General features: G+C 42.0%; 1 protein-coding gene across 1 annotated transcript in view; it reads right to left on the reverse strand.

Moving 5' to 3' along the window:
- Positions 1 to 12,500, reverse strand: part of MYBBP1A (MYB binding protein 1a) — a gene marked incomplete at its 5' end in the record, with an annotated part of 97,473 nt that overhangs the window by 21,160 nt on the left and 63,813 nt on the right. Inside the window, 2 exons of the mRNA XM_082246192.1 lie at positions 6,171 to 6,239; positions 7,768 to 7,899. Coding sequence (XP_082102318.1) covers positions 6,171 to 6,239; positions 7,768 to 7,899 — 201 coding nt within the window. The remainder of the gene's footprint in view (positions 1 to 6,170; positions 6,240 to 7,767; positions 7,900 to 12,500) is intronic.

A 12,500-nucleotide genomic window follows, 5' to 3' on the forward strand; every position in this document is an offset into this window, starting at 1 on the left:
AAATGTAAAAACCGCAGAGGTGATCAAATACCACCCAAAAAAAAAAAAGGGGGGGGGGGGGGACACACATTTTATTTGGGTACAGCGTTGCATGTCAGTTTAATTAATGCAGTGCCATATCTGAAAAAATAGCCTGGTCATAAAGTGCTTAAGCTGTTGTAGGGAGAAAATACACGAGATTGATTCCTGTAAATGCCACCACCTGCTCCTGTCCAGGTTCTGGGGTAGACTAGGAAGGGATGTGGTCATCTGCCCACATTTGTGTTTCAAGAATTTCATTGGATTTTACAGAAAGTTAAAACAAACACAGTTTAACATGAGTTTTGTAGTACATAGTTTCCAGGAATGAGAAGGAACACAGCAAAAAATAAATAAATAAATTGGGTAAAATTGGGTATGTTTAGCTTTCAGTTGTGTCAGGTATCTGCCCACATTTGATGGGCTGCTGAGCCCACTGCCAAATCTGCAGTAAAACACACAGCATGCAGCAAAATCTAAGTCATCAGCAAGTCAAATACAGATTCATGAAAAAAGTGAATAAACTAAAAGAAGGTCAAATACTGCAAGTTTTCAAGGGACCTCAAATTATTTGTATTCTTCTTGCTGCTCATCACCAGTTTTTTTTTTTTTTTTTTTTTTTTATTGTATCCTATTGTAAGCCACTTGTCAGTTTTACAACAAAGTGAGAAAGAACGAGCTGATGTAATATACCCAACACTGACAGCTAATCTGTGTAAAAGACTAAAGCTACAAATTGTCAGAAATTTGACAATCATGCTAATCCCCACCGCTATGTAAAAACATTTTATTTTTTCAGCCTGTCTGTGTATATGATTGTATTGTGTCCCCTCCAAAACATAGCCATTCTGATAATCTCTTATAAGAGAAGGGTGTGAGGCTTAATGACTGGGTGTCCAGAGGACCAAACATGAGGCATTATTAGATCAAACAATATGAGCATTCTTGATTTAGTTATAATGCGTTCAGTAGGGAGGAGTAAGTCATTACAGCTATTTTATTTTTAATTCACCAGCAAATATGGCGTAGGTGTAGAGCAGTGATATTAGCTTTAAGTTTAAAGATATACCTAGCCTTCCAAAATCTTTGTTTGAACATTGTTTTAATTTGTGGTTACAGAACACTGCTATTTCTTTAGCAGATCTTAGGCAACCTTATTAGATTTACAGGTGTTGCAACAATGAAATTTAAAGTAGAAGTCCACCCTAACATTACATTTCTAAATCTACAGGCATCCACGATCTAAGACTAACCTATCTAGCCCTGTAAAGAAGACATCGCTATACATACCTTTTTTGAACCAGTTCCAGTCTGAGCGCTGGAAGCTCTGCAGAAGAGACAGCCGACAAGAGCTGGAAATGAATGGGAAGTGACTCGTTTTGACAGGTAACCTGCTCCCACTTACACTTGAATCCGAACAGAAGTTCTCTTCTCACCCTCCCTCCAAACAGTCTTCTGGGACACATCACAGGTCCTAGAAGGCTACCAGACCATTCAGCAGGCGCAGTGTGATTCACGCATGTGCAGTGCGCACCCGGCTGTGAAGCCGCAAGCTGCCACAGCCAGGTGCCCACAGTTGAAATGCCAGGACCGGGGAGAGAAGAGGAGGAGACAAGCGACAGTTCAGATGACCACCACATCGCTGGATACTGGGACATGCAAGTGTGTTTAATAAAAGTCAGCAGCTACACGTTTTGTAGCTGCAAACTTTTAATGAAAAACAAATGACTGGAGCTCCTCTTTAAATGTTTTTATGTACATATTACATTTACACTCGGAATAAGAAAATAATTATTTAGCTGTTAGTCATGAACATTAAGTTTACACTACAATTCAGCTTCTTCTCATGCTGTAAAATAAATAGAAAACTTCCAGCTTGTCATGCTATATCTACTTTAAGTTTAACGCACTGGGTTATGAAGAACACAGTGGTTTGGCAGTGGCTTTTTTGGACATGGCAGGTCTCTCTCTCTACAGTATGAACATGAGAGATGTACTCAGATTGCTTCTTAGAATTTCATCAGATTGGCACAGTTAATTATTAGCACTCCACATTCTGTGGATTGAAGGTCAGCTGTAGAAAGCTATAAAACAAAGGGAATAGGGCTTCCAGCATCTTCTCTGCAATTCTGTAAGCTTAATTGCCCAAAAGGGAAGAAGAAAATATCTACTGAAACTCAATTCTTGCCAAGACTGACACTGATCAGGAATAAACTGCAAACTATCAACTGATATCGGTTTTTCGTTGCCGATACTGATATTTTGGCTATTGCATATCGGTAACGGCCGAAATTTTGAACATTTAAGGTTTTTGCAAAATAAAACAATTCGACACAAATCTGATACTGAACATATGTTTGTTTATTAACATTTTTAACACTACAGTCAGTGCAAATTAAACTGCTAGAAAAAAAGCTAGACAACAAACAGCTAGACAGTGGATTGAGGAGTCAGCGGACTACTGCTGCAGTAGTGCACTCACTGCAATGATTTTAAATCACTACTGCAGTCAGTGCAAATTAAACTGCTAGAAAAAAGCTAAACAACAACAAACAGCTAGACAGTGGATTGGAGGAGTCAGTGGATTACTGCTGCAGTAGTGCACTCAATGCAATGATTTTAAATCACTAACTGCTGTCAGTGCAAAACTGCTAGAAAAAAAGCTAGACATTGGAATGGATTAGAGTGGAGTGGACTAGTACTATACTACTGCACTTCAATACTCCCAGTTAAGTAGATTATTATTATAGTGCAGAAAGCATAACATTTCAGCATGTTCACCAGTTAAACGGCTTTTTTTTTCATAAATTGCTGCCACTTCATTAAAAACACGCTCACTTGGCACAGAGGAAGGAGGAGCAGAAAGGTATCTTCTAGCATGAGAAGCAAGTCTTTTGTAGCGTGCCTCATTTTCTTTCCACAACTGAAGAGGATCACCACTTCTTCTGTCAATTACTGGTTCCTTCAAATAGAGATGAAGTTCATCATCCAGGGTCATTATTGCAGATTCAGAAGAATCCTCCTCATGAGGCCCCAATAAAACACTGAACATGGCATCTATTTGACGACAATGAAGTTTCTCTTCCGTCCGTTGTCTTTGTATTTGGACATTTTTCTATTTTTGAAGCATCCTGCTCTTTCACATTAGAAACCTGCTCTTCTTGACTTATTTTCCGCAGGAACCTCCTGCACCTCCTGTTGAATATCTTCTGTCAGCCATTGTTTTGCATTGGCCAATAAATCATCAGAAGAGAAAGGATGGTTTTTGTATCGAGGATCCAAAAGACATGCAAGAACATTTTTATTCTCTTCATGCTTCTGAAAAGGTTTGGCGAGGCTGTCCCTCATGGCCTGCCTAAATGTTTTAGTGCCACGTGTGTTGGGTCCTTCATTCTGTTGAAGAAGCATCTTCAGCACTCACACATGGGATGACAGATGACACAGATGAGTTGTAATTACTCACCTCTAGTATAACTTCCTCTATGGGGAGGAGGGTCTCAATGACATTGGCTACAATGTCCCACTGATCAGCAGTAGGACAAGAATATCCTCCATATTCACCTGAATATATGGTAAGAGCTCGATTCTGCTCCAGCATTCTTTGCAGCATGTGAAGTGTTGAGTTCCATCATGTTGGAACAGCGTTAATCAAGTTTTTAGGTAGGCCAAGGTCTTCCTGAATGCACCTCAGTCGCTGCTTGGCAAGGTTTGAATGGTGGAAATAGTCTGCGCACCTCTACAGCATGCAAATTATGTCAAGCAAAGCTCTCTGGTTTGACAGACCATCATTTACCATGTTGGGAGGGTGTGTGCAATGCAACTGAGGTCTGACACTTCAGCAAGTCTCATTCCTTTAACCATTTTCGCTCCGCTGTCTCGAAGCACAAGCATCACTTGGTCTTTGGTGATTCCCCATTCTAGAAACCATTCTCCAATGTACTCCCCAGTGGGGGATCCTTGCATCACTTTTGTATTCAACACCAAATGCCTTGTTGTCCATCCGCTGTCAATGAAGTGGCATGTAAGACTCAATGATTCTGTTTGTCCTGACCAGCAGTCAGTCGTGAATGAGAGTTGCCAGCATTTTCTGGTTTCAGCCTTTACTTTATCAACGACCTTTTGGTGAATCTTTCCCAGCATTTCAGTTTGATAAAACGTGTCACTCTTCAGTGTGTACCTTGGCTCCAGTATGGACATCAACCGCTTAAATCCAGAGTCAGACACTATTGTGAATGGCTAGTTATCAGTGACCATCATCTCCGATTACTCTGTCCAGCAGTTGGGATCTTCCATCCGATTTTTGCCACCTTTTTTTTTCTGAAACATATCGGTTATTGTTGCCTGGGATAGTGATGTTTCACCTTGTGATTCATTTTGTTTTTTCTGTGCTGCGTGATAAAATTCAACATGATGAACTCTTAGATGGGCCCAAAGATTTGACGTATTTTTGTTTTTGCAGTTATTGATCCCATGCTTACATTGTTTGTGCACGTGTTGCACACTGCTGTCACTTTTCCTGGAGATGGAGATGAGAAATAGTCCCAGACCACACTTAATTTTTCTTTCTGCATCCATCTCCATTGAAATTTGAAGGACACTACTAAAATTTAATATAGGCTTAAAATAAACTGGTTGGCAGGCACCCTGTGGTGGGTGGCTGGCAGGCACCCTGTGGTGGGTGGCTGGCAGGCACCCTGTGGTGGGTGGCTGGCAGGCACCCTGTGGTGGGTGGCTGGCAGGCACCCTGTGGTGGGTGGCTGGCAGGCACCCTGTGGTGGGTGGCTGGCAGGCACCCTGTGGTGGGTGGCTGGCAGGCACCCTGTGGTGGGTGGCTGGCAGGACCCCTGTGGTGGGTGGCTGGCAGGACCCCTGTGGTGGGTGGCTGGCAGGACCCCTGTGGTGGGTGGCTGGCAGGACCCCTGTGGTGGGTGGCTGGCAGGACCCCTGTGGTGGCTGGGTGACTGGCTGGCTGTCACCCTGTGGTGGGTGGCTAGCTGGCTGTCACCCTGTGGTGGTGGGGTGGCACGCACGCACCCTGTGGTGGGTGGGTTGCTGTCATCCTTTGGTGGGTGGGTGGCTGGCTGGCACCCTGTGTGGTGGGTGGCTGGCTGGTACAGGCAGGGCCTGAGGCTGGCTGGCTAGTACAGGACTGTGGGTGAGTAGGTGGCTGGCAGGCAACGGGCAGCTGTGGGTGGGTGGGTGGGTGTATGTATGCATGCATGCATGTGGCCGCGGCGGCTGTGTTAAACACACTGTGCACTGTGACTTTAGTGTACGGACAGTTGTACACTCACTGTCCGGACTCCAGACGAGGCAGAGGGAGGCGGCATAAGCTGTCCCAGTGCGCGGAGGCGCAACATACGCGATGACATCACGACACTATCGGCGATATCGATAACCGCCGGGGCCGATTCCGATATATCAGGGAAAGTGCATATCGGCCCTACTGCAAACTACCCTGATATCAAAGAAAGCATCCATCAGCATACACTGATTGATGTGGATATACATCCCCTTACTGTGCTAGGTCTTATACTATAGATCTTATCGTACATGGTATGCATTACACTGCATCTGACAACACAATAAGGGTGAATTAATTAAGGGGCTCAGTAGACATTTGTACCAAGAATAAAGATAAGGAATATTTCTTCAGCAAAGGCAAGGCAAATGCACACAAATTTTATTTATTTTTTTTACACAACTTCAGTCTTAGGCCCCTTTCACACGATTGGACCAATCAGGTCAGTCTATCCTTTTTCAGGCAGACCTGATCAGGCCACCCATTTTCCTCTATGGGGAGGAGGATGTCAGTGGACACATGTCTGCTGAAACCTGCCTGGCATCCGATAAGATCCACTGAAAACAGACGTTCGCCATCTGTCCAGCGGGTCGGATGAAAACGGACAGGCTGTATTTTCATCGGATCTCCCCATAGAGGAGAGCGGGACTCTGCACATAGAGCAGAGACAAACCTGTCATCCACCTGTTCAGTGGGGATCAACGGAGCGGTCCCCACTGACCTAGCAGAGTCTGTCCAAACGGATCCGGTCCATGTGAAAGGGGCCTTGATAGCATCATCAATATTAAATTTTTATTAAAAAAAATGAAATCACTTAAAAGGAAAAATACAAATAAAATGATACGCTCACCTGCTGATGTTGCCTAGCTCCATCCTTAACAGACTTCATTACGATACCCAACAGAGGCTTGCATATAAACTTTAAATAAAAGGATAACACAGATGTCTGAGCATATCAAATTAAATAAATATCATAAAATCTACTTCAAGAGAGCAAAAAGATAACTACTAAAAACATACCAGCAAATAAGGCAAGTTGAAAGTTTGCTCTATCGATTGTTCACTGCTTAAACCGTAATTATCTTGTTTACATGTAATGCACGCCCAGACGAAGTCTATTGAGACGAAACGTTGGCGACTCCAGACGCAACGTCCACACGCCCCTTGAACCTTTTGCCGGCCTTTACTACCTTGGTACCTGGGACAGCCTGTGGGACGCCGCATGTCCATCCCTTGTACTACTATTGTATACATGCTTGGAAACATACGTCATATTGTGAGTACCTTTTTTATTAAACAAGATTGCTATTTTTAAACGGGATCACGCTATGGGCCTCGCTTTCTTTTTCTTTTCACATTTCATTTTTATGATCGATGAGAAATTTTGAGAAGTGCTCCTTCCCTGCTCTGATCCCTCCATGATTCCTGAGAAGTGGTCCACCTTTGAATAAAGCATTCACGTAACATCAGATCTTCAGTGGCCCTGATCAAATAGCTGGGAGAGGCTGAGTCATTAAGTTGATCAGCCATGGAAATCTGGTAAGCTGCTGCATTTATTTCATCACTGAGGTGTGCCCTTTCCTCCACTTACACTTGGTGTCACGGGAAGATACCCTCCTTTTTGGATTATCTCGCATGATCTAGGATTTGATTTCAGATCAATCTTTCTTTGGGACTTTAATAATTGGACACTTTTTTCCCCTTTTTAAATCTACACTATTGTGATCAATAATAATTTTTTCCATTCATTTGGACACTATTTATCATTTTTGTGGTGATCTTTTACTGTCTTTAGCGCTACACTTTATGGTTTTACATGTAATGCTACAGATTCAGTTCGTAAATGGCACATGCTGATTCTTGACACTGGGCTTGGGTAGGTTTGACCACAGACATGAAGCACATCTTCCCTTTATAAAGGCATGTTCATTAACTTCTATTTGGAAGCGGAGACTATTACTAGACCCAACAATTGCCTACCAAAAGGATCTACAAGCTACACAATGAGGAGAGGACAGAATAGTATAAGAAGACAGATGGTCAGTAGGTCCAAGAAGACCGCTAGTAGTGGACTGCGTGATGTCTGCTTAATTTATTGTATTTGCATGTTTGACTTCTTTTACTGCAAACAAATAAACCTATTAAACACCTGTGTTCTAATCCCTTTACGAATAATGGAAGAATATGGTCACCAAAATCCAAATGTCAACTGATGTGTACATTCCCTGCGAAACTCCAAAAATTCCCTTAATGGCTTTTTGTAGAGCTAGAACACCTAAATATTATCAATGAAGTCCCAAGAACATACACAGACGTAATAAAACAGGTTAGGATCAAAGAATGAATATTATTTTGCAATACATATTTAACCTGAGAACCCAGTTTCTAAACGTCCTGAAATAATTTTTATGCTGTTCTGTTATCTGACAATGAATGGTATTACTTACCGGAAACCGATTGAAAAGATCCAAAAACATTGCTGCAGATAGAGGACTGTTTCTCTTGGTCATAAATCCTTTCAGTGATTCTTGGTAGAGTTCCGTGACCCGCTGAAGATCCAGACAGCCCATACAAACCACCTATGAAAACAAAGAACAAGAATTAAGTTGAACCTGTCGCTACACAAGAAAAATTGGGGTAGCAACAGAATTTAAAATAGATTTAACCACTTGACCTCAGGCAATTTTTTGTGATACGGCACTGCGTTACTTTAACTGACAATTGCATGCTTGTGCAACACTATACCAAAATAAAATTTGTAATTTTTCCCCCAACAAGTAGAGCTTTCTTTTGGTGGTATTTGATCACCTCTGCGTTTTTTTTTATTAATTTTTTTTTGTGCTATAAACAAAAAAAGACCAACAATTTTGAAAAAAAAACAAAAACCAATATATTTTAATTTTGGCTAGAAAACATATCCAATATTTTCTTCTTCATACATTTTTTGCTGAAAAAATCCCAAGCAGCGTATATGGATTGGTTTGTGCAAGTTATAGCGTCTACAAACAATAAGATATACTGGTAATGGTAAACTTATGCGCTATATTGAGGTAAGCGATCAGACGGATCTACAAAATCAAGAAAATAATGATAAACGTGGAACTCCTCCAAGCAAGCAGCTGATTCTGATAGTGTCCCCACGTATCACAATGTAAATAAAAAATGGAAAGAATCAGCGCTCAACTCTCAATGAGGGGGACCACTCTCTCTAACTCCAATGTATAATGTAAAATCGTGTCGCAGAACTATAGATCACAAGGATCTGGTGATCAATATCTATGGATGTGTACGTGAAGATGTGGAACAAAAAACGTGAGAAGATAAAGACAATGAAATAATAGTAGTAAGCAGCAATAGTAAACTGGAACGTGCTTAAAATGTCCACCAACTGAATCTGAACATCTAAAAAATGATAATAGTCCCAATAAGGTGCAAGGTGTAAAAAAAAAAAAAAAAAAAAATTATATATAAGGTGATCTTTTCCAGTGCACTCTAGGGGTGAGGTGCTCTTTGCAGACACAGCAGAGTGAGTGTATCCCGGTGAGCTCACAATCCAAACACCGAGTGCAGTGGCCACTCCCCTCCACAACACTCAGACTGAGCGTTAAATATAAATATCCAGGCAACCCTCTCAACTCGTCCGCCAACTGCCTAGCGTCCTCCAGCAGCAATGGATCAAGCAATGGGAGTATAACAGCATAGGAATTTCATAGTGCCTTAATCCCTGTATTGGTGCTCAAGCAAAGAGAGGCTCTCATGGTGCAGAAACGTAGGGTAACTTTTATTGAAAGACAGTACAGGCTACTCACATTACAGAAGGTAATAACGTGCAGACAGTTTCCAATACCCACCGATGCGGTGCGATCCGAAGGGAGCTTCCGGTCTCGGCCGAAGACCGGAAGTGACGTCAATACGGCTTACCCTGACGCGTTGCGCTACGAACACCCGTTGTTTATTCACCTGTTCTATTTTTGATTGGATGACCATCTGAATATACTTTATTACTCTTTCATTCACCATTACTACTATTATTTCATTGTCTTTATCTTCTCACATTTTTTGTTCCACATCTTCACGTACACATCCATAGATATTGATCACCAGATCCTTGTGATCTATAGTTCTGCGACACGATTTTACATTATACATTGGAGTTAGAGAGAGTGGTCCCCCTCATTGAGAGTTGAGCGCTGATTCTTTCCATTTTTTATTTACAATAAGATATACTGGATTTTTTTTATATTAGTAATGGTGGCAATCAGCGACTTGTAGCGGGACTGCAAAATTGCAGCAAACAATCTGATACTTGACACATTGTGTGAACCAATGACACTAATACAGTGATCGGTTCTAAAAATTTACACTGTCATAATGACAATGGTTTTGGAAGGGGCTAAACATCTAGGGCAATCAAAGAGTTAACTGTTTTTGTGTGCTGCTTTTTCTAAGGTGATGGATTTTGTGTCACTGCAAATCTATCACTTTCCCTCTGTCAGAATGGAACTCTGCTTAATTTACACAGCTCCGTTTTGAGTCTCTGCCCGAAGATCAGGTGGTGTCACAGCTCTAGGAGAGTTGGACAGTGATGTAGAAGGTCCTTAACCCATCAGCAGGACCATATCTGCTCCTTTGTGCAAGGAGGAACAGGATGAGCACCGCCTGAGCCCTACAAAACGACCTCCAGCAGGTCACTAGTGAGCATCTCTCTGAACAATCAGAAACAGACTTCATGAGTGGCCTGAGGGCTCAACGTCCTCTAGTGGGTCCTGTGCTCACTGCCTGGAACCATGGCGCTCGACTGGCATTTGCCATTGAACACCAGAATTGGTAGGTCTGCCACTGAGCACGTGACAAGACGTGAAAGGGTCTGGAGGAGCCGTGGGGAACGTTATGCTGCCTGTAACATCATTCGGCATGACTGGTTTGGTGGTGGGTCAGTGATGACCTGAGGAGGCATATACATGGGACGCACAGACCTCTACAGGCTAGACAATGGCCCCCTGACTGCCATTAGGTATCCGGATGAAATTTTTTAGACCCCTTGTCAGACCCTACACTCATGCAGGGGGTCCTGGGTTCCTCCTGGTGCACGACAATGCCCGACTTTATGGGACAAGAGTACGCACACAGTACCTGGAGGATGAAGAAATTTATACCATAGAACAGCCCCCACGCTGGCCTGATTTAAATCCAATAGTACACCTCTGGGACATTAGGTTTCGTTCTATTTGATGCTGCCAGGTTGCACCTTAGTCTGTCCACGAGCTCAGTGATGCCCTGGTCCAGATCTGGCAGAAAATAACCTAGGACACCATTCGTCTCATTAGGAGCACGTTGTCAGACATGCATACAAGCACATGGGGGGCAATACAAACTACTAAGTACCATTTTGAGTTGCTGCAATAAAATTTCAGCAAAATAGACTAGCCTTCTGCATCCCTTTTTCACTTTGACTTTTGGCGTGTCTTTTCATTTCCATCAAATCATGTGGCGTCCTTTCGTTCCTAACACATTGCCCAGTCAATATTAGTATAGATAGGTGCATGCTCAGGATAAAATGGGGGGTCCCTTAGGGGGGTGGTCACTCCATAGGTGAAACTCCCCCCCCCCCCCCTTTTTTTTTCCTCTCTCTTCTACTTTCACTTTGACATGAAATTAGAGGTAATTAAAGGATCCGTTTAAATATAGATTAACAGACGCTCTCAGACATTTAAGAGTGGAGTTTTGTGAGACTAGTATTTGATTGAGCAATAAGTATAAATTCCTTTCCCTTCTTCCTCTTTCTCATTTCTTAGTATGGGTTTTGAAAAATGTAATAAAAATATATATAATATAAAAAAAAAAAAATATATTAAGATCTGATGTGTTTTCAAAGCATTCCTTCATAATTTTTGAGCAGTGTGTGTTCAGAATTAAGCAATCACATTCAAACTCATGTCAAATAGGCGTCAGTACACACCTGCCATCATTTAAAGTGCCTCTGGTTAACACCAAATAAAGTTCAGCTGTTCTAGAAGGTCTTTCCTTACATATTTTTTAGTTGCATCTTAAAGCAAAAGCCATGGTCCGCAGAGAGCTTCCAAAGCATCAGAGATCTCATTGTTAAAAAGGTATCAGTCAGAATAAAAAGGAACAAAATAAATTTTGAAGGCATTCAATATACCACGGAACAGTAAAGACCATCATCATCATCAAGTGAAGAAAATACGGCACAACAGTGACATTACTAAGAACTGGATGTCCCTCCAAAATTGATAAAAAAAACAAGAAAACTGGTTAGGGAGGCTGCCAAGAGGCCTACAGCAACATTAAAAGGACCTGCAAGAATATCTGGCAAGTACATGTGACAGCCATATCCTGTATTCTTCATATGTCTGGGCTATGGGGGTGGCAAGACGGAAGCCTTTTCTTACGAAGAAAAACATCCTAAACACATCTGAAGTCTCCCAAAAGCACGTGGGAAAACATGTTTTGGTCTGATGAAACCAAGGTTGAACTTTTTAGCCAAATTTCCAAAAGATATGATTGGCGCAAACACTGCACATCACCAAAATAAACCGTACCCACAGTAAAGCATGATGGTGGCAGCATCATGCTTTGGGGCGGTTTTTCCTCCACTGTAACCGGGGCCCTAGTCAAGGTAGAGGCAATTATGGACAGTTCCAAATACCAGTCAGTATTGGCACAAAACCTTTAGGCTTCTGCTAGAAAGCTGAACAGGAAGTGGAACTTCATCTTTCAGCATGACAACGGCCCAAAGCATAAATCCAAATCAACAAAGGAATGGCTTTAACAGAAGAAGATTAAAGTTTTGGAATGACCCAGCTACAGCCCAGACCTGAAACCAATTAAAAATCTGTGGGGTGATCTGAAGATGGCTATGCACAGGAGATGCCCATGCAATCTGACAGATTTGGAGTGTTTTTGCAAAAAAGAGTGGGCAAATATTGCCAAGTCAGCATGTGCCATGCCGATAGAGTCATACCCAAAAAGACTGCTGTCATGAAAAATCAAAAGGTGTTTCAACAAAGTATTAGTTTAAGGGTGTGCACACTTAGGCAACCTTATTATTTTCATTTATTTTTATTTCCCTCAACCTAAAAGATTTCAGTTTGTTGCTGAAATTATTTCTCTGTCTTTTTTACATCACAGAAGCCTAACATCTTAACAGGGGTGTGTA

Source organism: Pelophylax lessonae (assembly GCF_965119305.1).
Source record: "Pelophylax lessonae genome assembly, chromosome: 2".
NCBI classification, from domain to species: domain Eukaryota; kingdom Metazoa; phylum Chordata; class Amphibia; order Anura; family Ranidae; genus Pelophylax; species Pelophylax lessonae.